The sequence below is a fragment of the Phyllosticta citribraziliensis genome, assembly GCF_038025025.1.
Source record: "Phyllosticta citribraziliensis strain CPC 17464 chromosome Unknown J3D65scaffold_1, whole genome shotgun sequence".
Taxonomy (NCBI): domain Eukaryota; kingdom Fungi; phylum Ascomycota; class Dothideomycetes; order Botryosphaeriales; family Phyllostictaceae; genus Phyllosticta; species Phyllosticta citribraziliensis.
In genome coordinates, this window is record NW_027117338.1 from 3,197,234 (window position 1) to 3,221,197 (window position 23,964).

Sequence of the window (23,964 nt, forward strand, 5' to 3'; positions counted from 1 at the left end):
CTCCCCCAACCAACCACGTCCCCAACCGCGCTCCGCTCTCCGCGCTAGAGGCAGCAGGCTCGAGCTTTTCAGTTCGCCTACCTCAGGTGCGCGGGCCGCGAGCGAAGCGCCGCAGGGACGTGTTTTGCCTCGCCCACCCCTCTCCTTCGTCTTCCTTACGCATCCCCCTGCTTCCGCGGCAGCTTGAGCGAGCCTGGGCGCTGGTCTGAGGTGCTCCTCCCAGTGCTCGGTTAGGCTCTGCTCGTCGCTGCGGAGGCGGGGTGGTGTGTGGGTCGGCGGGGGAAGGGGTGAGCTGGCGTTGATTGGCGGGGAGGTGGTGAGCGGTGGTGGTGGGCGCTGGGTGCGGGCGTGGTGAGTTTGTCGGCTGTGTGGGGTTTGGAAGTGGTGGTGGTGGGTTGGAGCTTTGTTGTTGTTGCGGTTGGCTGTCTGGGAGTCGAGGAGATGCGAAACTTGAACACCATTTTTACGACAACGAGATGTGTGAGAAAACAAAACGACAAAACAACAAAAACACCACAGCGGACGCGCTTCCCCATTCTTACGCCATTCCTACATCGCCTGCGGGCCACGGCGGACGCGCCTTTCACGACAGCCTGCGGGCACACTCAGGGGACGACGGAATGGGGGCAGTCGGAGGGATCTTGGACTTTGCGGTTGTTGCTCTTCGTCTGCTTTCTGCTTTCTGCTCCTTGCTTTCTGCTCTGCTTCTTGCTTTCTGCTCTGCTTCTTGCTTTCTGCTCTGCTTCTTGCTTTCTGCTCTGCTTCTTGCTTTCCTGCTTCTTGCTTTCCTGCTTCTCTTTTCTTCTGCTTCTTGCTCTCTTCTCTTCTGCTTTCCCCCTCCTGTATCCACCCCTTCTTGTGTCGCATTATACCCGCGCCAAACGGCGCCTGCAGCCGGCCGCCGCCGAGTTCTCATTTTAGTCTCGGCCGGCCACATCGCCTGCCTGCTCTGCTCTGCTCTGCTCTGCTTTTCTTGCTTTCTTGCACATGGCTTTCGGCGAGGGATGGATGGATGGATGGATGGATGGTTGGCTGGTAGTCGTTGGAGGAGATCGATGGGTCCTGTATCTAGCTAGTTGAGAGGCACGGCGGGTTAGGTGGGTGGGAAGGTGGTCGACCGTGCTGTACTCGTCGTCTGCAGCAAATGAAACTTTCAAATCACAGCATGAGTATTGGAGAAGATGTGGTACGTGGGCAGGTGCCAGTGAACATAAGCGCCTGGAGCATTCATACACAGGCTGCCTTGTCTGTAGTGGTCAGGTCAAAAACGCAAAATGCAAAAGAACCGCACAGCCATCCAGCAGCTCAAACTCAGAAGAAGGGACTCCTGCTTCCAGGGAGTGCGGAGGTGCGAATGACAGGACAGCTGGCGATATGACTGCGCCGGGTGGTCGTCGAGTCTGAGAGTTGGGAGATGTGGGGAAGAGGCTCAGGTTGTGGTTGTACATGCATGTACAAATACATGTCTTGGGGAATACTGGGAGCAACTTGGGAGGGAATGTTGCTGGAAAGAGGGAAGAGAATAGGTCGGAATGGTGAAGTCGGGGCTTGAATATTGTCTGGATTCTTGGGTTCTGGGTATCTTCTCGATTGTCTACTGATCAGAGATGCTCGTCCCCGTGCCATTTCTTTTCTAGACAAGTTCCTCATAGAGCCCAAACGCCGAACCCAAAGCCTTTTCATAGTTTAAAAGTACACGCCCTCCTTGTTCGCCTCCTTGCCCCTGACCGTCGCCGTATCCGCCTCCTTCTTCGCCTTCAGTCCCGGGAACTCAAACGTCTCGCTACGGCCGCCGTCCAACTCCTTCCATGCACCACCAAACCCCCTGACCGGCGGCCAGTCCGCCCAAGTCAGCAGACCAACCCACGGCTGCACATTCCAGCCCAGCTCGAGGACGGCGTCGGTCCGGTTGGCCAGCTTGCCCTTGTAGTCCGTGATTTGGTACTTGGGTCGCTGCTTCGAGAGGTGCAGCTCGCCGGGTGGGTAGAGGGGTTCGTCTTGCTGTTGCTTCCGCGACCGTTTGGTGCGCGCGTCTTTGGGCTCTGGGTGGATGTAGTGGTTTTGGTGCCAGGGCGCCGAGGGCGAGGCTAGGATTGAGTCCCAGATGATGGCTTCGGAGGGGGGTTCGGCCGGGTTGAGGGAGGGGTACTTGGCGACGATGTAGACAAAGACTTGCTTGGTGTTCCAGGTGAAGAGCGAGGTCAGGTCTGGTCGAGCATGTTAGGACAGCGCTTTGGTTGGAAGAATGCAGCGCGTACCAGCGTCGAGGTCAAACTTGATGTGTGCGTATTCCTCCTTCTTGGTGCTGTAGTAGTGCGGACGGCCCCGGACTCTGGCGCATTGTTAGAAGATCTGCGTTGTTTGCCGGATGCGCGCCACGTACACTTGGACATTGTGCAGCTTGATGGCGCCGGAGGGTGTTTGCGGCGTGATGAAGTCGGAGAGGGCAATGAGTGCAGCCACGCAGGCCACTACGGTGGTGAAGTAGCCAAACACATTCTGCGCGCGAACAAGCGTAGAATGCATGTTGGCGGCTTGTCGGGGCTGACGATTGGCAGCTTGCGCGTGGGTTGATGGAGAGGTGTCGCGGAGCTTCCGTCGGCCGCAACGCTGCAAGGGACCACGTTGACGGAGCTCGGCCAGGACTTTTTGCGGTGCCGTCATCGACCTTGTCAACACCACTGTCTCGCGCTTCTCTCTGCCTATACAACTGCTCGTGTGGACAGCCAAAGCTTTCCTTTTGTTCAATCGAATCATCACCATGTCCGACAATATGCAACCAGCAAAATCCAAGAAGCCGAAGAAGCCGTACCACATCAAGAAGGCCGACCTCCATCTCGACGAGTACATTGAGGAGCAGAACTCCAAGAATCCGTCTCTTCTCTTCAGGAGGGGAGTTGACCATTTGAAAAGCTCCCTGCAGTTCAAGCTCTACCTCGTTCTCCAACTAGTAGCGGCACTCACCGGCTTCGGGCAGGTCTTTTTCATCTTCGGCGTCTTTTGGGCCATGATTGCAAATACCGGAAAGAGGAAGAAGGGCGAGATGAGTGCATACTCGCTCTTCAACGAGGATGTCCAATCGTAAGTAGTCATGTCGTTGCTTGGTTTGCAACCCAGAGCTCTAGAGCAACTCCCTTGAACTCGGGTCTACTGTTGGTTCCGGACCAAGACTAATGCCTGGTCTCTAGAATCGCGGGCAGCACGGATATGGAAGCTCTGGAAAGAGAACTGCGCACGAGGTCCATGTGAAGCCGTTGTTCAACAACGTTGGCATCATACGTCGTCGCAACTCAGTCGGATTTAGCATCGGACTACGACCCCAGCCCGCCTGACAACTCATCCCGAGCCAGCTGCACGCCCGGTAACGCGGGGAATGATCTTCCCTTCCGTTGACAACTCCCAAGATCCACCCACCTCCATTCGAATGCGAATCCGAGCATTGCGTCGCCCTACCTGGACCGCACAAAGCTCTGAGTCGCGAAGCACAAACGATAAGTGGATTAGTTTACAGGAATCAATCCGCGCTGTGCCATTGGCCACAGATTTTAGTGTCCGAACCCGTACGGAATAGCAGCGAGCACCAAACGGCTTCCCCGCCACTCCGCAGGGACAACCCCACCTCCTCCTTCGGCAATCAACTGCCGCAAGCTTACTTGTGCGGATTTGGGAGGCCAAGTCTCCAGACGAGTTTAATGTCAGCTACCAAGGCCAGGCCAAACCATGGCTATAGCCCCTGGTTTGCGGTCGTACTTCAAGACTCCGCACCAAACTATAGAAGGAAACTAGCACCGCCTACTACATTCCACGCTAGCAATTCGCTACTCCTTTGAACTACACCTCTCTCCAATCTACCGCATTCAAAAGCTTCTTGTCCACTCTGCCAACACCATGACGGGTCCCGAGCGCAAGATCCAGCTTGCCAAAATTGCACACGTCTACTACAAGCACAAGGATTTGGAAAAGGCCCACGAGTTTGCGATCGACTTTGGATTCGAAGAAGTCGCGCGCACCAACGACAAGATCTATTACAGAGGCTATGGCCGCGAGCCGTTTGTGTACTGTTTGGTCAAGGCGGACGAGGACGAATTTGGCGGCACCGCCTTTGCCGTCGAACACGAAGAGGACCTCGAATACGCGTCCAAGATTCTGCCCAACGCCACCGAGGTCTACGAGCTGAAGGATGCGCCTGGTGGTGGAAAGTGTGTGACATTCAGAGAGCCCGTCGATGGTTTCCTCTGGCACTTGGTGTATGGACAAAAGCTGCGGGACGACGAGAGGACTCTGCCGACGCTCAAGTTCAACTTTCCCACCAAGAAGGAGAGAGCGCCAAACACCTTTCAGAGATTTGAGCAGAGGCCTGCGCCGGTGCACAAGCTGGGCCACTTTGGATTTTGCCATACCGACTGGCAGAAGGCTTTTGACTTTTACCACTCCCACTTCAACCTCAAGCCAAGCGAGGTAAGTAAAGGCACTCCTGCCACGCATCCCAAAGTCCAAATCACCCTGAACCCACTCTGACCTGCCAAGATTCAATCCGACCCTAAAACCGACAAGCCCTGCATGGTGTTCAGCCGCCTCGACCTCGGCGACGAGCTCGTTGACCACCACTGCTTCTTCTTTTTCGAGGGACCCAAGGCCCACGTCCACCACTCCTCTTTCGAAACGCACGACTTTGACACCCAGGTGCTTGGGCACGACTGGCTGAGACACAAGGGATACGAGAATTTGTGGGGTGTCGGCCGGCACATCATGGGCAGCCAGATCTTCGACTACTGGTACGATCCTGACCGGTTCGTTCTGGAACACTACGTCGATGGCGACTTGTTGAACGGCAAGGAGGACACCAAGCTATCAAAAGCTACCTTGGATACGCTCTACGTGTGGGGTGAGTATCAATCGGGTCTTCTCGTGAAGTGATATGCTGATCAATCTTCTTTGAACAGGACCAGACGTCCCAGACACATTTTTGGTGTAGGGTTGCCGACTTCCGAGAGCCGATTGGAATGGTTGCGATTCTCCACTGCTGCTATTCAGCCCCGATCTTTAGCGGGTACCGCGGTTTCTTCGCGGGTTTGGAATACTTGATTTCCTCCACAGAATGTAAACTACCCCTGGAAACCCTACATGCAGAGCAACATCCGTTTGTTACGAAAGCCAGAAAATTCACGTCGTCTGAGAGTCAAGCCTGATGTCCTTCGCAATTACATCATGTCCAAACCTTACTATCCATGTTCTAGCAAGGCTTGACTGCACGTGGTGATGCCTACCGTAGCCTGCGTCAACAGGCAAGCAACAACACGACAAAAACAAAACAAAAAGTAAAACGCAAAACAAAATGGCAGAACGTTAGCAGAGGCCGCGAGTTGAACTCTCGACCTCCGCTAACGCCCCCCAGCCCAAGCACTCATTATTAGACCTATATTGTAACAATGCAAGCCGAGTGCCCCTAGAGGTCGGTCACGCTGGCGTTTCCCAGCCTCGGATAACCTTCACGCAAGCTCTCTCTGGGCCAGTTGCTGACTATACGCTCGCGGTTTGGATTTATATAGGTGCGTAAAAGGTGGATCGTGCGTTGGTGGGTAGCTCCCTTCGCACGCCGCCCGTTGCTGCGTCAAACGTCATACCACCGTGGAACATCTCTCGCGCCTTTGATTCTATTACCGTCCCCTCGGTGATGGCACCGCGGTGACAAGTAAGTCGTACTCGTTGGATGCTGCTCGAATCCAGGCAACGCCTCTCGCCCAACCACCGTGAGCGGAACTCTTGGAGTCAGATCGCCGCCGTGTCATTTGAGCACCTCTCATTGACGCATGACAATCACTGCGGCGCCGTCCACTACAACCCATTGAACAACAACCCGCGTACCTCATCGCCCATGTCTCACCTCCTGCACCTCGCCGCCAGACAACATCCACACGTCCACGCCCGCATGCCGTGAGTAGCTTGTCAATTAACATAGCGGCGGTTGACGTCGCGCCCGGCCCCTCTGGCTTTTTGTACCTCCCATTACGCCGCTCTTTCCACATTGCACACTTTCTTTTCTCCTCCTATTTACACCTAGCTTGGTTTGTCAAAATGCCGTGGCTGCGCGGGCGCCGCCGCTGTCCATGCGCTTGTCTTTCCACATGAACTTTCCACGTCGACGTTGTGTCCGCCTGTCAGCCTGCCAATCAACCGCAAAGCAAGTGTAAGTTTGGCCTCGCTTTCGAAGCGCGCATGCTACATTTGGGTATGCTTCGACCTGACTTGCCGCTCATCCGCTCACGCGCACTACCCGCGGCTCAACCAACGACAGCATCTGGGATCGCTCACAGCATCGATCGGAATCCATCTAGCAACGAGAACGCACCCAAAAGAAGCCCACTCAACCACCTCAGACAGCCAGCGCCACAGGCGTCCCGCAGCCTCGTCATCCTCGCACAACCACCTTTGCAGGCAATCGGCAGCCCGGCAACGTCACTCGCGTGCTTGCGCTGTGCCTAATGGCGCCCTGCTCCTATCCGTCCACCACCGCATCTCCACCACAAGCGTGCTGTAAGCACACCGTGAATTTCCTCTGCTTTTGTTCTTCCTGTTTTGCTTGCTTGGCGTACCACTTCGCCCGCCTCGCCAGCTTTGGACATGCCCTCTGCTCTGGCTCTCGCTTCTCGCGCAGTACAAGCCGCAGCTGCCAGCCTTGCTCTGCCCTGCTCTGTCCCAACACGCCTCTTCTGGCGGGCGTTGTTGGCTCTGCTGACGCAGCTTGCAGCATGCAGTGCGTAGTCACGCAGTAGCGCCGGCAAGCGGCGGCGCGTGCCGATGACACGGTGGAGGGTCGAACGTACTTGGCAGCTGGTGGGCTGGAAGAAAATAGATAGAGACAGATCAAGGAGGTTGGGGTTTTCGGGTTGCGTGGTGGGATTCAGTCAGGGAGTCTGAGGGACGCGGGGGAACTGGTGGAGCTGACTGGTAAGTAGGCATCGAGGGGGAAGATGTTGGGTTGTGAGTGATGTGCTTTGGGCCAATGTCGAATGGCAGACTCAATCGACAGAAAAGAAAAATGGAGAGACAGGCAAGACACAGCGCATGTTTGGCAGAGTTCCGCTCCACGCCTCTCCGTCGTCGAGGCTCCACAAGGCCTACATGTCCTAAGGTTGCAACTCGAAGCCCACCCCCTCTTCTTCTCTTTCCTCATCATCATCTCCTCCCCTCATGAAAACACGCACCTAATCACCTAATCTGAGAAGTGAAATCCACAACACGCCCCTCATTTGGATCCCATTCTCATCTCAATCGCTCATCTCTCATCTCCCCGCCCCGTCCCACCGCATGCACGCACGCAGCAGCTGACATGCGCGCGCCACTGCCGCAACGACCGCCACCATAGTATGCATGGCGCACGCACGCGAGCGACAAGACAGCCTTGTCTCGTGGGCATACGTATGTATGGACGTGCTAGCGGCGAGATTGCCTGCTTTGACTGGTTTTGCGTTGTTGAGGTGGCTATCCATGGGCGTATGATGGTGCGGAGGCAACTCTGCTCGATTTCTACTAAAGTCTTTGTCGCGGTGCGCCTTTGCGCCTTATCTCGCCCTCTACGGGCCAGTATAGTACCGCACAGCACAGCACAGCACAGTCCATCCGCAGCCTACCAACCCAACTGCACCCACCACTGCGCTGCGCTGCCCATCTCAGTACCTAAATCCAGCACCTGCTATTTGCGCGCCCGCTCAAAACGGTGGTGTCTCAACGTCAGAAGGCTGAGTTGGGCGGCGGCGGCGGCGCAGGCTCATCAGCGCAACGGACACATGCACACCTCCCTACCGTACCTCCCAACCTCCCTACCGTACCTCCCAACCTCCCTACCGTATCTCTCAACCTCCCTACCCCAATTACGGCTCAGGGACTTAGGGCCACGCACGCACGCCTTTTCCTCCCTCTCATCCACGGCTCAACTTCTATCGCTACCACTCACCAACCAACAGAGCAGGCAAGCAAAAAAGCAAAAGCGATCCGTTTGTTGGCCAGGACGTGAAATTGAACCCGGGACTTGCCGTGGATGCGACTGTTGCCGCGGCATGCGTTGCCACTACACCACCAACACGTTTGCATGGGTCCGCTGTATGTGTGTGGTAAGGATTGCACATGTTTATAAAAAGAGGGAGGGAGTGAGAAAGAAAGGTAGAAAGGAATGAGGGGGAGGCTTTGCGCTGCTGCTGCTGTGCAGATTAGCCTGCGGCCATGCGTGCGACGGTGGCGCCGGCACGACCCGGTGGCGTGCTGGATTGGGGGTGAGGTCGGATGGGCTCGCCGAGTACCGGTTGTGTGTCTGAAGAATGGTGGGGTGGGATGGGTACGCGATGTGGAAAGGCGATGTAGTGATGAAATGCAGTATTGATAACTTTTCTACAAGCTGTACAGTACAGAGATATACACACGACAGAAAGTCGAAACAAAGGACATACGCCATAACCAACCAACAAAAAAGCAAGCGAAAACCATAGTCTACACAAAGCATACAGCATACAGCAAACGCCAAACCCAACCATCAATCAAGCATGCCAATCCATGCTCCGCCGCCGAATCGGCTCCAGCGTCGTGTTGGCGACCTTGCTGTGGTCGCCCGTTATCAGAGCACCGGACGGATGCCGCTCAAACTGCCGACAGCTCGCCGTGTCCAGCAGCCGCGGCGAGCCCGCACAGTTGCCGCTGGGCGTGATGTCCTGCCTGCGGCACGCCGCCAGGTGGTCCGACGGGATCTCGATGCCGCTGCGCTGCAGCTGCTCTGGAGCCTCGATCATGACGGCGGCCATGCCCGCCGACAGGTGGTACTCCAAATGGCAATGTACTGGATGGCAAAAGAATCGCGTTAGAAGCTGTTTGAGAGGGTGTAGTATATATAGAATGGTTGGGGTGGGGTCAGGGAATCAGGGGGTGGAGTTTGGGGACGGGACTCACGTAACCAGGCACCTGGGTTGTCGGCGCGGAAGCGGATAACGACGCTGCCCGAGGGCGCGACATTGACTACGTCGCGGACCATGGGGGTCTCAGACCACACGGCCGTCGACTCGTCAAAGGTGGTATCGGAGCGCGAGACTACCTGGAACGTGTGGCCGTGAAGGTGCATCGGGTGCCCGACGCCGCCGAGGTCTAAGGAGGTGTTGGACGCGCTGTTGATGACGATTTCGACAATGCTGTCCGGCTGCAAAACGTGTGCGTTCACTTGGCCGTAGATGAAGGGATTCGAGGCGGCCGGGCCAGTTGTGAGGGCTGTGTAGAGAGAGGGCGTCTCGGGAGCGATGTACGAGTCGTTGCCCAGCGTGATACTGTAATACTTTAGCAAGTGAATTTCGATGGGAGCGTTTGGCATACCGGCTTCCAACGTCCTTGTAGTACAGCTGCCGAGAGTCGAGGACAATCCTCTGATCCACGGGTTCAAGAATCTTTTCTCCCGTCGTCGGCTGCAGCGTAAAGTCGTCACCAGCAAGAGACTCATCCACGGAGAAATTGTTAGGAACAAAGCGTCTTCCGCCGTAGTTCAAGACTCCCAAGGTCTTGGTACCAGTGATTGATTGCTGTACGGCAAAAGCATAGTTGCCAGAGGGCTTGTCCAGACCGGTCAGGACAATGTCGTATCTCTGGCCGGGAGTAACCTTGAGGCCTTTCCAAGTTGTTGGTTTTACTGTTGCTGTTAGTGAGTTTCTTCGAGTCTTCCATGAATAAACTTGCCTGGAACACCGTCGATTGCAACTACTTGAAAGTCGTGCTGGTCTGCAAAAATCAGCCTTGAAAAGCATTTCAAAGACAACGGTACATACCAAATTCAATGTTTTGAAATGCGAGCGCTCCCATGTTGACTATGCGAATATAGACCTTTTCCCCTGGTTTCATGTCGATGATGGTGGGCCTCGTAGTGTCGTTCACCAAGTTAGAATCCGGTGATGGCATGATTCCCTGCCTGTTCTCGGGGCCCAGATACTCTCGCAAAAGATATGGTATTTCCTCGTTGTACCTGAAACAGTCAGCGGCGGCATTTATTCAGACTACCGTCATCCTCACCAGTCCGAAACAGGCAAGATGATTTCCCTAGTAGCTCCCGACTGAGCTTTGGACGACTCAGGGCTGTTGTCGTGGACAATCATCGGCAAACGCAGTCCATCCGGGTATTGGCCTTTTTCGTGGCTATGGCACCAATGCGTGCCCGCCGGGTACGCAACAAACTCGTATCGAAAAGTCGATCCGGGGGGAATGCCACACTGGGTAATTTCTCCAGCACCATCCATCTCGTTGGATCCGCGTTGCCACATGCCGTGCCAGTGGATGCCAGTGGTCTCATTGCCGAGAGAGTTGCGAACATTTGCGATGATGGTGTCGTTGACGTCGACCTCGAGAGGCGGAGGCGGCCATTGTCCATTGATGCCAATCACAGCACGCTCGTGGCCGTCTGGACTGGCATTAACCCAAGTGATATCCCAGTCGAGCGTCACAACCTTGGACAGCCCGAGGCTTGCAAACGAAAGGAGAAGTAAAGAGAACATTTGAGAAGATTCTGAAAAAAGAACTTGAAACTGAAGCGAGTGATGGCAAGAAAGGCACGATATCTTGGACCAACTTGGCTTTTAATAAAGCAACTACAGAGATTTCGATAAGGGCCCCCGGCAGCACGGCACGACGTCCGTACATGTCTGGAGTGGATCTGCTAATCAGAGCAGGCGGTGGGCGCTCAGCCATGGGTGTGTCATGAGGAGTCGAGTCGTCAGATGCGAGACTCATGATCTAGAAGCATCAGTCGAGGTAGCTGGAATATTTTCCGACCATCAAGCCGCGCCTGGACGAGGCAAGAGGCGGTACGTTGGGATAAGCAGTTTGAGGCTGTTCGACAGCCGCATGTGGCGGCTGTGATGGACCACACGGGCTAAAAAAACCAGACAAGGCTCTGACAGCATGACGGCTACAGTATGGAGATCAGCTGACGGGAGAGAGGGCTGCCATGAGAGGACGAAAATAGATTGCTTTTATTGGGGCGCAGGTGGAGAGGCTCATGAAGCAAGTCGGCAAGGATCCATCGACCGTGGTCTTGATGTCATCCTGGCCTGTGGATGGCGCTGCCGGTGTCGTGGAAAAGAAAAGGCATGGCAATCCGCCGCAGACAGGGAGGCCGCATGCAGCCGCATCAGGTGGCAGAAGAGAGCCGCTGGGCAGGCCGCCCACGAGCGCCATGGAAATGAAGCTTTTGCTGCAGGGGTGAAGACGGCAGAGCGCAAGGTGCGCATTCAGCTGCAGCAGAGAGTAGATGTAGGGGAAGAGTTGAGGTTGCCGTGTCGATGCAAGCTGAGCTGCTCTCGCTTCGCTGACCAATGGCCTGTGGCACGCCTTGGACATGCCCTCGACGCGCTCCACTCTCCACCCTCAACTCTCCGCAACCACCGGCGCTTAGTGCTCCAAATTACCACCTCTCTGCGCGATTATCAATCTGAGCTGGCATAATTGTCAAATTGGCAAGAGACTTCGGCAGACAAGCCAAATCAGGACCACAAGATTGACCCTACCCACATCGGACGGCTACTGGCATCTCATCCGAACCACGCAGCTGGAACCTTTTCATCTCCAACTCATCTCAGCTTTTGTCCAGTCTCTTGAAACTGTGTCGTGAGTGTGGACTGCAGGCGGCGTTTCCAGCTCTCGGGGAAAATCTCGACATCTCAACCCGAGCCGCTCTTCATGCCGGTCCGGGCAACAAACCAACCTCACCAAACTGAGAAAGGAGCGACAGACTGCCACGGCTTGGATCATGACGTTCAAGACTACGCAAGTACCACCCCAGGAAAAAGTGAAAGGCATGGAAGACCAGTCGCATCGGCAACATCAATCAACTCCCGACAAAGTGTTAGACGCGCATACGTCGCACAGCATGTCCAATCCATGCTCCCACGGGCCATACGCTGTATCAGGGGAGCACGCGAGCGACCTCACCCACTCACTCGCTTGGCTGCGTGGCTCGGAGCATTAGTTGTTGACGACTTGCATATCTACTAGGCTGTGCGTACAACGCACCCACAAACGGCGCGGCAAAAAGCATTCTGCAGGAGAAGAAGATTGAGCGGATGCATTCACGCTTTCAGTCACCCATCTGAGCACTCTCCGGGGACAAGGACGAGGAGAGAATGCGGGTCTGTTGATCCGCAATTCATGTGCCTTGCCAGGACTCTGCATTGAAGGTATGTGCCCATAGCGGAGAAAAGCAGCACTCACGCACAAACGCATGCCCCGTTGAAATGATGCGCAATTCTCCGACCGTATTCGCGACGCCTGCGATGCGAATGATGGCCTATCTCGGAGAGAAAAGTCGGAGATACAGAGGCAAGCAATGGTTTGGCCAAAAGGCGTGACTTCTTCGCTGAGCCCTCTCTCTCACCGCGCGCAAAGCAAACGAGCGAGTAAGTGAGCGCGCCCGCGCTCTCAATACTCAAACCCGTACACCACATCCCCCCTCTCCTCCCGCGTGATCTTGCACAGCAAGTCCTTTTCCCGGCCTCCATCCGCAACGTACGCCTCGATCCAGCATGCCAGCGCGCAGACCCGATCGTCGACTGCCTTGCGCCACCCATGTAGCGGCTGGTTGAAAACTGGTTTTGTTGATGTCGACGCTGCGCTTCTCCTGGCACTTGGCGTGTTGGCGTTATGAATTCGGTTTGCAGTGCAGGATGAAGAGGAGGAAGAGCACGACGCGAGACTCAGGCTGACGAGCGAGGCCGTGTCGTCGTCCTCGCCACCATGTTGGTGTCTCTCGACGCCATAGTCGCGGCACTTGCGCTCCCAAACGTCGTCGACGTCGTCGTTGATGCCATCGTAGCCCGCGTCGCCCCGGCCCCACGACCCAACGCCCAGTCCAGCTGCTGCGGTCAAATCGAGACGGAGATTCTTGCTGTTCCGCTTGGCGACGGCGTCGGCGCGTCGATTGTCATTCAGCTTGGAAGGCGCGTCGCTGAGGAGTCTTTTCAATTCGACAGCGCCGTCGCCCTCGTGCTCGTCGTCACCGCTATCCCACTCCTCTTCCAATTCTTCCTCGTCTCGTTTTCCCTCCCACCACTCCTTCTCCTCTCCTTCGTCCTCCTCGCACCCGCAAACGCAGTCGCCGTCACACCCCGCATACCGCGGCGGCGAACTAATCAACCACACGCCCACGCCCATGACCGTCGCGACGAGCGTCAACGCAAACGCGCACACCGTCAGCCACAGCGGCGGCCACGGCAGCGACCCCATGTCGAAATCTTGATCAGACGGCGGCGGCAAACCCGTCGTGGCTGCATTCGCGGCACTGATGGATGGCGTTGCGAGCGAGGAAAGCGCTTGTGTCAACGTCGGCCGCGCGGGCGAGAGGGAGGCGTGCGTGAACAGGCTGAGCGTCACGGTCTGCATCGTCGACGCTGCTGCTGCTGCTGCGGTGGTGCTGGCGGAGGGCGGTATGCTGGCCATCGTGGTGATTGCGCGGTCGTGGTGATTGATTTTGAATTCGAACACGTTGGGCGGTCCAGAACGTCCTCTGGAGTAACGAATCGAGCAGCGGCTGGTGTTGAAGAAGGATAACGAAACACTCCAGCAGTCGTTCAGCGCTCGGCGCTCAATCAACCGACCAGTCAGTCCCGCCAGGCCGAGGTAACAAATCCAGGGGCCACAAACGATGACGATGACGGTGGCGCGGTGCCAATGAGCCGGATGGTACGACGACAAGACCTGCTTGCTTGCTTGCTGATTGTGCAACAGAGACGGCCAGATGTGTTTGCTCTCTCGCTGTCGCTGGCGTTGGTGTGGTTGATTGATCGATTGCTTGGACGGACGGATAGAGGGATGGCAGAGCGCTCTGCACTCGAGAATTGGAAGATGGACAGGAGGGACTGCTGCGGCGGTCGAGCAGGGAGAGAGAAGGACAGAAAAAGTGAGAGAAAGATAGAGCAGACAAGCGCGCTACATGCCTACAGCCACCCAGCTAACCGACGAATTATACGTCCCATCGCACAATATGAGCGTATTGCGTGTGGTGTGGTGGGACAATCAGGTTCCACAGCGAGCGGGCAAGAAAGCTAGCTACCCTACACTAGGAGTTGCGGAGCGAGCGAATTTTCCAACTTTCCAACAATACTAAGAAGAAAAGTGAGCGGGTGAGCGGGTAGAAGAGAAAGTGGGTTGTGAAGAAGAAGAAGAAGTATAATATGAGTAGGATGGGCGGCTTGACGGCTTGACACGATACGTAATGCATGTTAGCATAGGGAAGAGCAGGCAGGCTGCTGCTCAGAGCGACGGTAGGCAGGTAAATAGGTGGCACGATGAGCAAACCGCCTCAACAGCACTACTACTGTCCACCTGCACCCCTCTCCTGTCCTCGAGTTATCTGACTTGAGGTACCGAGGTAGGGAGGTAGACGTCACTTACGCCCCGCCGACTTCACTTTCGCCGTCCGCGTTGCTGCTGCGCTCAGTGTGATCAACTAGTGTCCATACTTGTTCTATCTCTATCTATATATCATCTATATCGCCGTCGAACTATCTATCTATCTAGCCGTCAATGCATCCATGCACCAACCGTCCATGCATCTGTCCATCAGGCAGGCCGTCGTACTCATAAAATGCGCCCCTCTCCCTTTCTCTCCTTTCCATCATCTTTTCCTTCGCCTCTTGTCTTCCTCATACCACGCATCGTCCATCCGTCGTCTGAATTAAGAAAGTAATGCAGTAGCTAAAAAACCAGAAAGGAAAGGAGAGAAAAAAAAAAATATCCGAAAGACGCCAATTTTTGTTGATGAAGGGGTGCCATGCTGTGCCTGTTCAGGGCAGACAGGGACGAAAGGGCAGGGTTGAAGTGTCATGTGACTTTTGATTACGTGCGTGCGGTGCGGTGTGGTCAGCCGGTACGTTAGAGATGTAGAGGAGTAGAGGATGTGTGTGACAGCAGGTCGGGTGTCGAGAGGAATGAGACTATGAGACACCCTGCGTCGTGCTATAGCGCGGAGACGAGGCAGGGCAAGAGCGTGTGTCAGGGGATTTCGAGGGCCACGCCGTGGTGAGGGAGGTATGCACAGAAGGCCGCTCTGTGCCTGGCCGGCCCAGGATGGTAGGTGGACTGCGCTCCCTGGCTGCTGGCTGGAGAGCGTCTGCCGCAAGGGCAGGGCAACCAGGAAGACAGGCGGACGGACAGACGGACGAATCGGCGCAGACGGCAACGCGGGCGTTGGAATGCGCGCCAGCCAGCGTCTCTGCGCAACCGACTGACCATCCAACCAATTGGCAGACTAGCGGCGGTTGAAGTTGAGGTAGCGGGCCTATCGTCACACAGCACGTCAGCACTCAATCTCCGATGCACACGACGCCTTATCTTGTCGTCAAGGAGGGAGTGAGGAAAGAAGGAACTTACCGCAAGCAACAGCAGGATAATGTTGCTGCCGATAAACGCAGTGAAGATGCCCAAGTCGCGCCAGCGCGTCGCAAAGTCGTAGCCGAGCGGCGTGTAAAACTCGTCGCCGACAGCATACGCGCAGTACTCGCAGCTGCTGGTGTCGTTAGCAGCGAGGTAGCCGGGGCCGCCCGCGCTGAAGAAGTCGGCCATGTACTGGCCACACGACTGGCCGGGCGGCGCGGTGAAGAGGTTGTACTCGGCGGGCGTGCACTCGACCTTGCGGCCGTGCAGCTCCGTCACGACCATGCCGCCGATGAGGCGCGTGAACGGGTCGAGCTGGTACAGCCAGGCGCGCCAGAAGCCGGGGATCTGCGGCTTGGGGATCGTCACGCCGCAGAAGAGGGCGAAGATGATGATGACGAACGGGTTGCAGAGTGCGGCCGACACGGGCGACGCCGTCACGGCCGCGATGAGCTGGCCCAGCGTCACCGAGAAGATCTCCGTGATCAGCACCATGAAGAATTGGTAGCCGGCGCGCGACGACGCCGCTTGGAAGCCCGGGATGTAGTACAGCGGCAGGAAGAAGCTGACGGCGCAGAGGATCGAGTACGGCATTTCGGCCAGGATCATCGAGATGCCGAAAGGCAGCGTCTTGTACGTCTTGGCCGACTGCTCGCGGAAAGAAATCATGCGCGCAATGGCGTACTTTGGTTCGATCTGGGCGAGAATGAGGGCAGGAAGGACGGTGACTTGGAAAATGACGAAGATGCGGTACTGTAGCGAGGCGCGCGAGTCGTCGAGCTGCAAGAAGAAGAGACCGGTACAGACGGCGACCATGGCGTGCGAGTAGAAGCGAGTGAAGCCGTAGTTGGGCGTGCGCCAGAAGGACAGTTGAGCGCGACCAGAGACTCTCTTGATCTGATACCAGAGAGGGGTGGCGTACTCCTTTTGCTGGACCTCGGGCACAGAGCCGACCTCGGCGATGCGCTCCTCCTTCATACGAACAATGTCCTTCTTGACCTGGGCAAACTCTTCCGACTCTTTCCAGATGTCCGCCCAGTCCCGGTCGCCGATGCGAGGGGTCTGGCCGGCTCCAATGGCATCCAGCATCCATTCGGCAGGGTTAAGGTTGGGCGGGCAGTCGGCTCCACGGCGGTGGAAGTATTCGATGAGCGTCGAAGCATCCTCGCCAATGTCGCCAAAGTAGACACATTGTCCACCGCGCTGGAGAAGCAGCAGACGGTCGAAGCTTTCGAAGAGGGATGAGCCCGGCTGGTGAATGGTACACAAGATAGCCTGGCCAGCGGCTGCCAGCTTCTTGAGGAAACGAACGATATTCCATGCGCTTTGGCTGTCCAGACCGCTAGTAGGCTCGTCCAAGAACAACAACAGCTCAGGCTTGGCCGCAAGTTCTACACCAATGGTAACACGCTTGCGCTGTTCAACAGCGAGACCAGTGTCGGCCTCGCCGATGATGGCGTCCGCAATGTCCTCCATTTCCAGGAGCGAAATGACCTCTTCAACGTAGGCATACTTTTCAGACTGAGGAGTTTCGAAAGGCTGGCGCAGATCGGCCGAGAATCGCAGCGCTTCACGCACAGTCTGCGCGGGCTCGTGGACGTCGAGTTGTTCAGCATAGGCAGTACCGCGCTGGAAAGCAATTCCAGGAGGCTTTCCGTCGACCAGCTTTTCTCCGGTAATAACTCCGATGTTCTTCCTACATGGATTATTAGTAAAAGTAGTCATGAGAATGATGAGGTTAATCTTTACCTGGCTGCAAGAACGTCCAGCAACGTGGTCTTCCCAGCTCCTGATGCGCCCATCAGTGCCGTGAGTTGACCGGGCTTGACATAACCGAAGATGTTGTTGAGCAGGCGGAGTTGACCATGACCGGCTGGGTGGGGAACGTCGTAGCAGAGGTCCTCCCACGTCAGGATAGACTTGGACTCGACGAGGAGCCCCGAATCCTCTTCAGTCTGCGCGTTGTTGTGGCCCTTGTTCGCCTTCTTCTCCACAAGCCTTTGGTTGAGCTCCTTGCGCTCCGCATCCTCCTTGGCGTAAAAGGTAACAGTCTTTCCGCCGGCGCCCCACTTGACGAGCTCACCAAGGAATGCGTTGGCACACAAAAAGCCAACGATGAGCGCCATGATGATGCCAAAGTTGCGCCAGAGCTCACCCGGGCTCCAGGAAAAGGCGGACTCAATGTACGAAGTTCCCGAGACGATTCTGGATCCAGGCGTGCTACCCTGCAGGGTACAAGTCTGGTGGTTGATGTCGTTGTAGTTCCCGCCACTTGGGACAAGGTCCGCTCCGCAGGTCAAAGAGATTCGTTCAAACTCATTCATCATGAGCGCGGAAAATCCGAGACCGAGCGGGTTGATGTAGAATATCCACCTAAGCCAAACTTGCATCGACTGCCACTGGATGAGGTAACCGCTCGAAAGGACGAAAAAGGTAATGACTGTTCCGGCCGCACGAATGGCAACATCGAAATCGGGACAGACGCAACCCATGGTACGGAAGAAGAGCGTCATGGACAGGTAACCAGTGATGATGAGCAGCACAAAGGTGAAGAATGCGCCTGCGTCTCTGACAAGGTCGCACATGAAATAGACCATAATGCTAAAGACGAGAATCTGGACGGCGGCGAAAACGGTATCTACACCAATCTGGGCGATCCACAATGCTGAAGGCCGGTGGAACGTGTAGGCTCGATGCTTGTTGATGATTGGTCGACCCAGCATGGTAGAGACGAGTTCGGAAAAGGCCTGGAAGGAGTTGAAAAGGAGCGAAATGAACAAGAGACCGCCGCGGGTAAAGGCACCCGAGTCGGTTCTGGGGATATCAAGCCAGACAGTACCGAGAACAATGGCGACAACGATCGAGGTGGTCCAGGATACCGTGAGCTGAAACTTGTCCTGCCATTTGAGCAGGAACTGACGCTTCATCAGCGCCCACACCTGGAGGTAGAATGGAATGGTGTAGACGGATTTTTTGGAAGCATGTCTCTTGCCCTGGGCGACGGCAGTCTGGAAGTCATCAAAGACCTGCTTCTCTTGCTTAATCTGGTCGCGATACTCGGCCATCTCGGCCTTGTTGCGAGCAGCAATGTCGGACTTGTTGAAGGCTTCGGCAAGAGCCTCGCCAGTGCTGGGGACGTTGTCTGCGCTCCTTCCGGGTTGGTACTCGCGCTCGAAAGGATCGGTGCAGCCAGTCAGATAGTCGGGGGTGGTTTGGCGCGGCTTCTCCAGGAAGCCCAGGCCCTCAAAGTATCCGCGGGCTTCCTGGATGGGTCCGTAGTAGGCCATGCGGCCCGAGTCAATCACCATGACCTTGTCGAATTGCTCGTAAATCGATTCCGATGCCTGGTAGAGAGACACAAATGTCGTGACTTTGTGAATGTCGGTCAAAATCCTCAAGGACTTGGCGTAATCCAGAGCGGTGGAGGCGTCAAGACCTCTGGTTGAGTTGTCCCAACTGCAGACAGCCGCGTTGGTGACCATCATTTCGGCAATGGAGACACGCTTTCTCTCTCCTCCTGAGACTCCACGTACAAAGGCGTTTCCGACGTTGGTACGCTTCGTGTGCTCAATGTTGAACATCTTCAGGAGCATGTCGATGACCTTTTCTTTGAATTCGTGCCTGCCGATGCCACCGGGGCGGGTGCCGGGAACCTTGCAGTCCAGCGCGAAGTCGAGGGTTTGGCCGACGGTCAGAGTGGGGTGGTGAACGTCGTCTTCTTGGTTGTAGACGGCTTCTCCTCGGTAGCGTTTGCCAAAGTGTTCTGCATCAAAGGGGCCGTACAGGACCTCGCCATCAATGCCAGTGTAGCCAACACGCTGGTTTGCAATGACTTTGAGGAAACTGGTACAGCCGGAACCGGGTCTTCCGAGCACGAGGACCATCTCTCCAGGCTTGGTGACTCCGTAAAAGTCCTGGAGAATGTTGAACTCGGTCCCCTTTCTGCCGAGTCCCAGAAGGTTCACGGCAGTCTCGTACACATTGAAAAAGGAGACAAAAGCTTGGGGAAACGTCTGTCACGTCATCAGTCGGCTGTTGACTAACTGATACCCCATACGGTATTGTTGTGTGCCACTTACCTTGACATATGTCTTGACGCCACCCATTCCCTTGACAGTGAGGTTCTCCCAGATGACACCGATGCGCTTTCCCTTGATGCCAGCCTCTTCAGCCTCGGACTTTTGGCCTCTCAACGCGGCCTCCAGGTCAAAAGGACCAGAGGCGTTGGCGGTGCCTTTCTCAGTATCCGTGCTCTTGTCCTGAGAAACGGAGACTCGCTTTTCGCTCATCTTGGTAAACTCGCGGCTGAGGGTGCGGAAAGCAGCCTCGGCGCGGTCGACGTCGACGCCATCATTGATGTTGATGGAGCTCTCAGACTTGAGCGTGTTGCCATCGTCGCTACCCTTTTCAGAGGCGCCCGAGTTGACAACAGTGCGCTCAACAGTGGTTTGGTTGCCTTCAAAAGCGGTCGAGGAAAAGGCAGTCGAGGTGTTGACCGAAGTGGTCTGAATTTCCCGCTCAGCGTCCATGACGCCGAATGACTTGATTGCAGATCCCGCTGTCAGGCACCCTCACGCACGGCCTTTTGGAACTGAAAAAACTTGACAAGAGGACGAAGCAAGGAGGACGACGAGCGGGCGTCGGGGCCTCAAATAAGAGAGTCGGGGAAGAAAAAAGAAGTACGAGAGCAGGGGCTCATGGGGGAGGGGCACGGCAAATATGCACTATAAGGACTCCCTGCATGGTGTGTAATACCTGGAAAGTCATGGAGATTGGAAGTAAAATGGGGCTTAACGCCGCGTTGGTTGGACACATGGGGCAATGTGGGGCATTGGATTCTAGAAGACTGCATGGACACGACCAGCTGGCAAATGGGCCCATGGTGGAGGTGGTCCCGGGAGAAGAGAAATCCATGTCGCTGCCGCAACCGGGTGGGAGGTTAAGCTTGAATGTCTCAGCATGCTAAGCAAAAAGCTTGGTAAACGGCGAGAGAAGCAAAGTCAAACAGAGCCTCTGGCAAGCAGCGCAGACAAGTCCGCGGGGGACGTGTCGACGGGTGTTGTCCGAAGTGGCGGAGGGTTGACTGTTGCCGAGGGCGGCCTGTGCCTGTGCCAGGGCCAGGGCCAGGGCCAGGGGGACACCGCGGCGGGCAGAGAGGTCGTCGGTGTCGTGCGGTAGGTGGTTTGAGCAAATCAGAAAGAGGCCGCGAGGCTGATCCCCGGATGTTTGTCGGCATGCGCTGCGGACCGCCATCCCGTCCGTTGCAGCTGCTGATGAATCAAGCTGCACCAACGGAAACATTCCATTGCCCCATCGTGTGCTCTTGGCTGCGCTGTGCGGTGACACGCTGATAAGAGAGAGGGCCCCTTTGCCATTCGGGTGCGGGTGAGACAGTTGCCGACGTTGTTGAGACGCCCGCTCGTATTGCCATGTACATTATCAAAACAGACACCGCCGTGGACCGGAAATGTGGTGTTTTCTGCATGCGGGTCGTCTGGGACCGCCAAGGGATTTGACCGTCTCGACACACACAGCACACGTGCCATGCCTACACCAACAGGCACCTCGTCTAGGTACAGATGGTGTGCTTCTGTCGACTTCCGAGACCAACTCCTTGCGTCACCGACAGGCGAGAAAAAAAAGGTGGAGCCCGGCGTGTAAATCCGATCCACATTTTGCAAAATCGCATGGCGAGCCAATGCGGGACAGGAATCGCCTTGGCGCTTCAATGTTTAGCCTCGAGTTGGATTCGCAACCACCGGAGCTTACAGTCGTTTGTTCCTTCGCCCCTCTGCCTTGACCGCAAGAGCGCAGGCTAGGCGTGTGGTTAGATTGTCTAATCTGCACCATGCGCCCACCGGATGCCAAGTCGCAGCGCAGCGCAGCGCTGGGTTAGCGCGTGCCACGCAGCATTGTACGGTGTTGGTGTACGGAAACAGATGCGACTCTTGGTGTAGAGGCCAAAACTGACTCGAAGCTTCACATGTGGACAGGCGTGTGATTGGCAAGGTGGTTGTTGTTGGTTGTCGAGGAGCGGCCTCCAGCTCATGTGAGTGGGCCGTCCCCGTCGGCAAAAGGCGACCTTCTTTCATCTCACATGCCGCGCTAAGCATGTGATGGCCTAACCTGACGGGACAGACGCCCAAGCCCAACCCAAGCCTGTCTCTCCCCTCATCTCCTCCCCATCATCACCACCACCGACATCGCCCTCAAGACCCTCATCGCCCCTGCAGCCATTCTGATATTCTGTCAACTTTCCCTCGCATCGCCCACCATCGGCAACCCGGCATCAGTGGGCGATGGAGCTGGGCCAGGAACGGCCGCCGGCCTACGCCCACAGCGACCCGGATACACTGCATCTGCCCTCCGTTCCCACGCAGGACCCGCAACCCACCCCCGTGCCAAACGGCCTTCACCTGCCCGACCTCAAGTCGCTCGGTCTGCCTGCCTCGACCCATTCGCGCAACATTTCAAACGCCTCGGACAACTATCGCCCAACCCTGTTTCCGCCCTCGTCTGCCGAATCGCAACAATGGCAAAACACAAACCTCCACGCCCTCTCCTTTCCTCGCGTGCCAACCGCCGCTCCTCGCACCGCCGCCGATCTTGAGATTGGCAGCCCCATGGACACGGAGAGCATGGTCAGCATCGACGACCACCTAAACAATGCCGCGCAACCCGGGGCGCTCAACTCCAAGGAGCTCCTGGCTGCCGAAGCCATAGTAGGGCTCGGTAACCCAGGTATGGAAAACATGCGCTCCTGCCGACCACCCATACTAAGTGCCGTAGACTATGCCATGTCGCCCTCGGGTCGCACCAACGCCCTTCCACCGCAAGCAAACGGCTTCCACGAAGCTGAAAATCGACAAGAGCCACTTCTCTCGCTGCTGACGTCCAGCCACCCATGGATTGGTGGCACCATCAACGGCTCTTTGAATGCGTACTCTTCGACCAAGGCGTATTCGCCTCGCTTCGTCCAGTACAGCGCCGATTTCCTGGAGCGCAATGTCGCAAACACTGTGGGGTCGGTCGGCCGTCGCACCGGAGTTGAAAGAAGCCTTCGCCGCTACTTGGGAGACCGCCAGCCCAATGGCGAACAAGACTTTCACGGCCACAAGAGACGACGCACAGATACCGACATGATGGACATTGAAAAGGGTCTGCAGACGCCGCCAGTAAGAGCCGCCCGGACTCGAGGAGATTCCGACATTTCATTCGCCCGGAGCGAGGATTCTCTGCCACCGTACGACTCTAACCGCTCGCCTGCCTATGAAGAGAGAGCAACCAACGGCCAAGGCCAGCTTCTCATGGCAAACGGCCACGAAAAATCGCAATCCGAGAGCCACCGGCAACCTCACTGGTCGACAAGGATGATGATTACCACTTCCGGCCTTGGCGCTGCCCTGTCTGAGACGTCGCTCCGGAGCCTCAAATTCTGTCTTGGAATGATGAGCAACGCGTCGAATCACTTGGCCAAGGTCATGCGCGCCTTGAAGATGGTGCTCGAGGATTATGACAAGACCACCAACTCGTCCACCGCACCCGAGCAGCACAGAGATGAAAAGGGCGTTGGCTCTCGCCAGCTCATGCGCGACTTTGAAGAGCGACAACGCGAGGAACAGAGCAGGCGCCTGGCCGACAAGATCAAGGCGCTTTGCGAAGATATTTGGAAGACGGTCAAGAGCGTCGTCGAAATGGTTTCGACCTATGCCGGAGGCGCACTTCCCGAAAACGCGAGCAACTTTGTCCGCGACCAACTCCTCTCCGTACCTGGCCGCTGGCGGGCCACTGCGTACGCCGAGGATGGCCACGCTAACAATGGTGCCGGCGCCGAAGTGAGACGCGCAAACAGGATGCTCGCGTACGCCAAGGAAGGCCTCGACATGATGGAACAGGTCAGCATGGTCGTTACGAGCACGATTCAGAGCGCTGAGCAGTGGCTCGACACGTTTGGCAAGAAGAGGAAAGAGGAGGATGGAAGCGCGCCGCACGACGAAAAGACTGCAAATGGGGTGGCTCTGCCGCCGATGATGCCGCCGCAAAACTAGGTGCGACAAGCCCGACTGTCGCTTACGACTTGTTTTGTCTTTTGCAATGCCTGGTTCCGGACTGGTCGATTTCCTTGGACTGTCGTTACGGCGAGTTTTCCGACCGGAAAAGTTCTCATTCTGATGGGGGTTTTCCGATATTGTGGTTCATATGTTCTGGTGTCTGGTTGTCTGTCATTTGCATTTCCCACTAGTTGCATGATGTCTTAGCGAGTGGTTCATTTTCAGACTGTTTGGCGTCACGGCTACATTTCTTTGGCGATTTGTTTGAACGAGGTTGCGGGCTGCTTTTTCTGCTTTCGGTCGATTGATTCCCTCTTGGTTCTTGGAGTATACGATAATGACCAGAGCCAGGCTCAACATGGAGCCTACGCGTAGGTTTGCGGGCGAGCGGTGAGGCGGAGTTGCTTTTTGATGAGAATGGAAGCAATTTTGCGTGCGCTTCGAGTGCCTTTGACAGAGTAATGCGACGCCATTTGAGCATCGCCATGCAATGATGGAATCCATGTGACGATGTCCGGCGTGG

General features: G+C 56.3%; 8 protein-coding genes and 1 pseudogene across 9 annotated transcripts; 4 read left to right on the forward strand and 5 right to left on the reverse strand.

Annotated features, from left to right (window-relative positions):
* Positions 1-1,541: 1,541 nt before the first annotated feature.
* Positions 1,542-2,638, reverse strand: J3D65DRAFT_611774 (signal peptidase subunit-domain-containing protein). The gene is made up of 3 exons (XM_066798950.1): positions 2,384-2,638; positions 2,259-2,332; positions 1,542-2,207 (listed from the first exon to the last, which is right to left on the reverse strand). Exons 1-3 carry the CDS (start codon positions 2,524-2,526, stop codon positions 1,687-1,689), a joined length of 738 nt encoding a protein of 245 aa, XP_066660332.1. The 5' UTR covers positions 2,527-2,638; the 3' UTR covers positions 1,542-1,686.
* On the forward strand, positions 2,639-3,277 carry J3D65DRAFT_611775 (uncharacterized protein). The gene has a single exon (XM_066798951.1). It carries the CDS (start codon positions 2,762-2,764, stop codon positions 3,083-3,085), a length of 324 nt encoding a protein of 107 aa, XP_066660333.1. The 5' UTR covers positions 2,639-2,761; the 3' UTR covers positions 3,086-3,277.
* A 611-nt stretch (positions 3,278-3,888) lies between these two features.
* On the forward strand, positions 3,889-4,917 carry J3D65DRAFT_544715 (Glyoxalase/Bleomycin resistance protein/Dihydroxybiphenyl dioxygenase; the record flags this gene model as incomplete). Its single annotated transcript, XM_066796732.1, has 2 exons — positions 3,889-4,458; positions 4,528-4,917. The coding sequence occupies 2 exons, from the start codon at positions 3,889-3,891 to the stop codon at positions 4,915-4,917; spliced, it is 960 nt and encodes a 319-aa protein (XP_066660334.1).
* Positions 4,918-7,273: 2,356 nt separating this feature from the next.
* On the forward strand, positions 7,274-8,511 carry J3D65DRAFT_49276 (uncharacterized protein). The gene has a single exon (XM_066796613.1). The coding sequence runs from the start codon at positions 7,368-7,370 to the stop codon at positions 8,172-8,174; it is 807 nt and encodes a 268-aa protein (XP_066660335.1). The 5' UTR covers positions 7,274-7,367; the 3' UTR covers positions 8,175-8,511.
* On the reverse strand, positions 7,996-8,083 carry J3D65DRAFT_t10 (annotated as a pseudogene). Its single transcript has one exon. The product of its transcript is annotated as a tRNA-OTHER (tRNA).
* J3D65DRAFT_49350 (conidial pigment biosynthesis oxidase Abr1/brown 1) lies at positions 8,353-10,720 on the reverse strand. The gene is made up of 6 exons (XM_066796614.1): positions 10,039-10,720; positions 9,798-9,991; positions 9,709-9,750; positions 9,352-9,661; positions 8,938-9,305; positions 8,353-8,827 (listed from the first exon to the last, which is right to left on the reverse strand). The coding sequence occupies exons 1-6, from the start codon at positions 10,515-10,517 to the stop codon at positions 8,532-8,534; spliced, it is 1,689 nt and encodes a 562-aa protein (XP_066660336.1). The 5' UTR covers positions 10,518-10,720; the 3' UTR covers positions 8,353-8,531.
* A 1,718-nt stretch (positions 10,721-12,438) lies between these two features.
* J3D65DRAFT_599678 (uncharacterized protein) lies at positions 12,439-13,455 on the reverse strand (the record flags this gene model as incomplete). Its single annotated transcript, XM_066797916.1, has 1 exon — positions 12,439-13,455. The coding sequence occupies one exon, from the start codon at positions 13,453-13,455 to the stop codon at positions 12,439-12,441; it is 1,017 nt and encodes a 338-aa protein (XP_066660337.1).
* Positions 13,456-15,265: 1,810 nt separating this feature from the next.
* Positions 15,266-19,919, reverse strand: J3D65DRAFT_544878 (ABC-2 type transporter-domain-containing protein; the record flags this gene model as incomplete). Its single annotated transcript, XM_066796737.1, has 4 exons — positions 15,266-15,295; positions 15,388-17,086; positions 17,140-19,403; positions 19,470-19,919. The coding sequence occupies 4 exons, from the start codon at positions 19,917-19,919 to the stop codon at positions 15,266-15,268; spliced, it is 4,443 nt and encodes a 1,480-aa protein (XP_066660338.1).
* A 1,591-nt stretch (positions 19,920-21,510) lies between these two features.
* On the forward strand, positions 21,511-23,879 carry J3D65DRAFT_611795 (transcription factor Opi1-domain-containing protein). The gene is made up of 2 exons (XM_066798952.1): positions 21,511-22,131; positions 22,180-23,879. Exons 1-2 carry the CDS (start codon positions 21,690-21,692, stop codon positions 23,436-23,438), a joined length of 1,701 nt encoding a protein of 566 aa, XP_066660339.1. The 5' UTR covers positions 21,511-21,689; the 3' UTR covers positions 23,439-23,879.
* The last annotated feature ends 85 nt before the right edge of the window (positions 23,880-23,964 follow it).

Coding starts and splice junctions, on each gene's coding strand:
- J3D65DRAFT_611775 (XM_066798951.1), top strand. CDS start 2,762: ATGTCCGACAATATGCAACCAGCAAAATCCAAGAAGCCGAAGAAGCCG.
- J3D65DRAFT_49276 (XM_066796613.1), top strand. CDS start 7,368: ATGCATGGCGCACGCACGCGAGCGACAAGACAGCCTTGTCTCGTGGGC.
- J3D65DRAFT_611795 (XM_066798952.1), top strand. CDS start 21,690: ATGGAGCTGGGCCAGGAACGGCCGCCGGCCTACGCCCACAGCGACCCG. Junction 22,132..22,179: donor AGTAGGGCTCGGTAACCCAG/GTATGGAAAACA, acceptor TAAGTGCCGTAG/ACTATGCCATGTCGCCCTCG.
- J3D65DRAFT_611774 (XM_066798950.1), bottom strand. CDS start 2,526: ATGCATTCTACGCTTGTTCGCGCGCAGAATGTGTTTGGCTACTTCACC. Junction 2,333..2,383: donor AAGCTGCACAATGTCCAAGT/GTACGTGGCGCG, acceptor ACAATGCGCCAG/AGTCCGGGGCCGTCCGCACT. Junction 2,208..2,258: donor CAAGTTTGACCTCGACGCTG/GTACGCGCTGCA, acceptor ATGCTCGACCAG/ACCTGACCTCGCTCTTCACC.
- J3D65DRAFT_49350 (XM_066796614.1), bottom strand. CDS start 10,517: ATGTTCTCTTTACTTCTCCTTTCGTTTGCAAGCCTCGGGCTGTCCAAG. Junction 9,662..9,708: donor TGCAATCGACGGTGTTCCAG/GCAAGTTTATTC, acceptor TAACAGCAACAG/TAAAACCAACAACTTGGAAA. Junction 8,828..8,937: donor CAACCCAGGTGCCTGGTTAC/GTGAGTCCCGTC, acceptor TTTGCCATCCAG/TACATTGCCATTTGGAGTAC.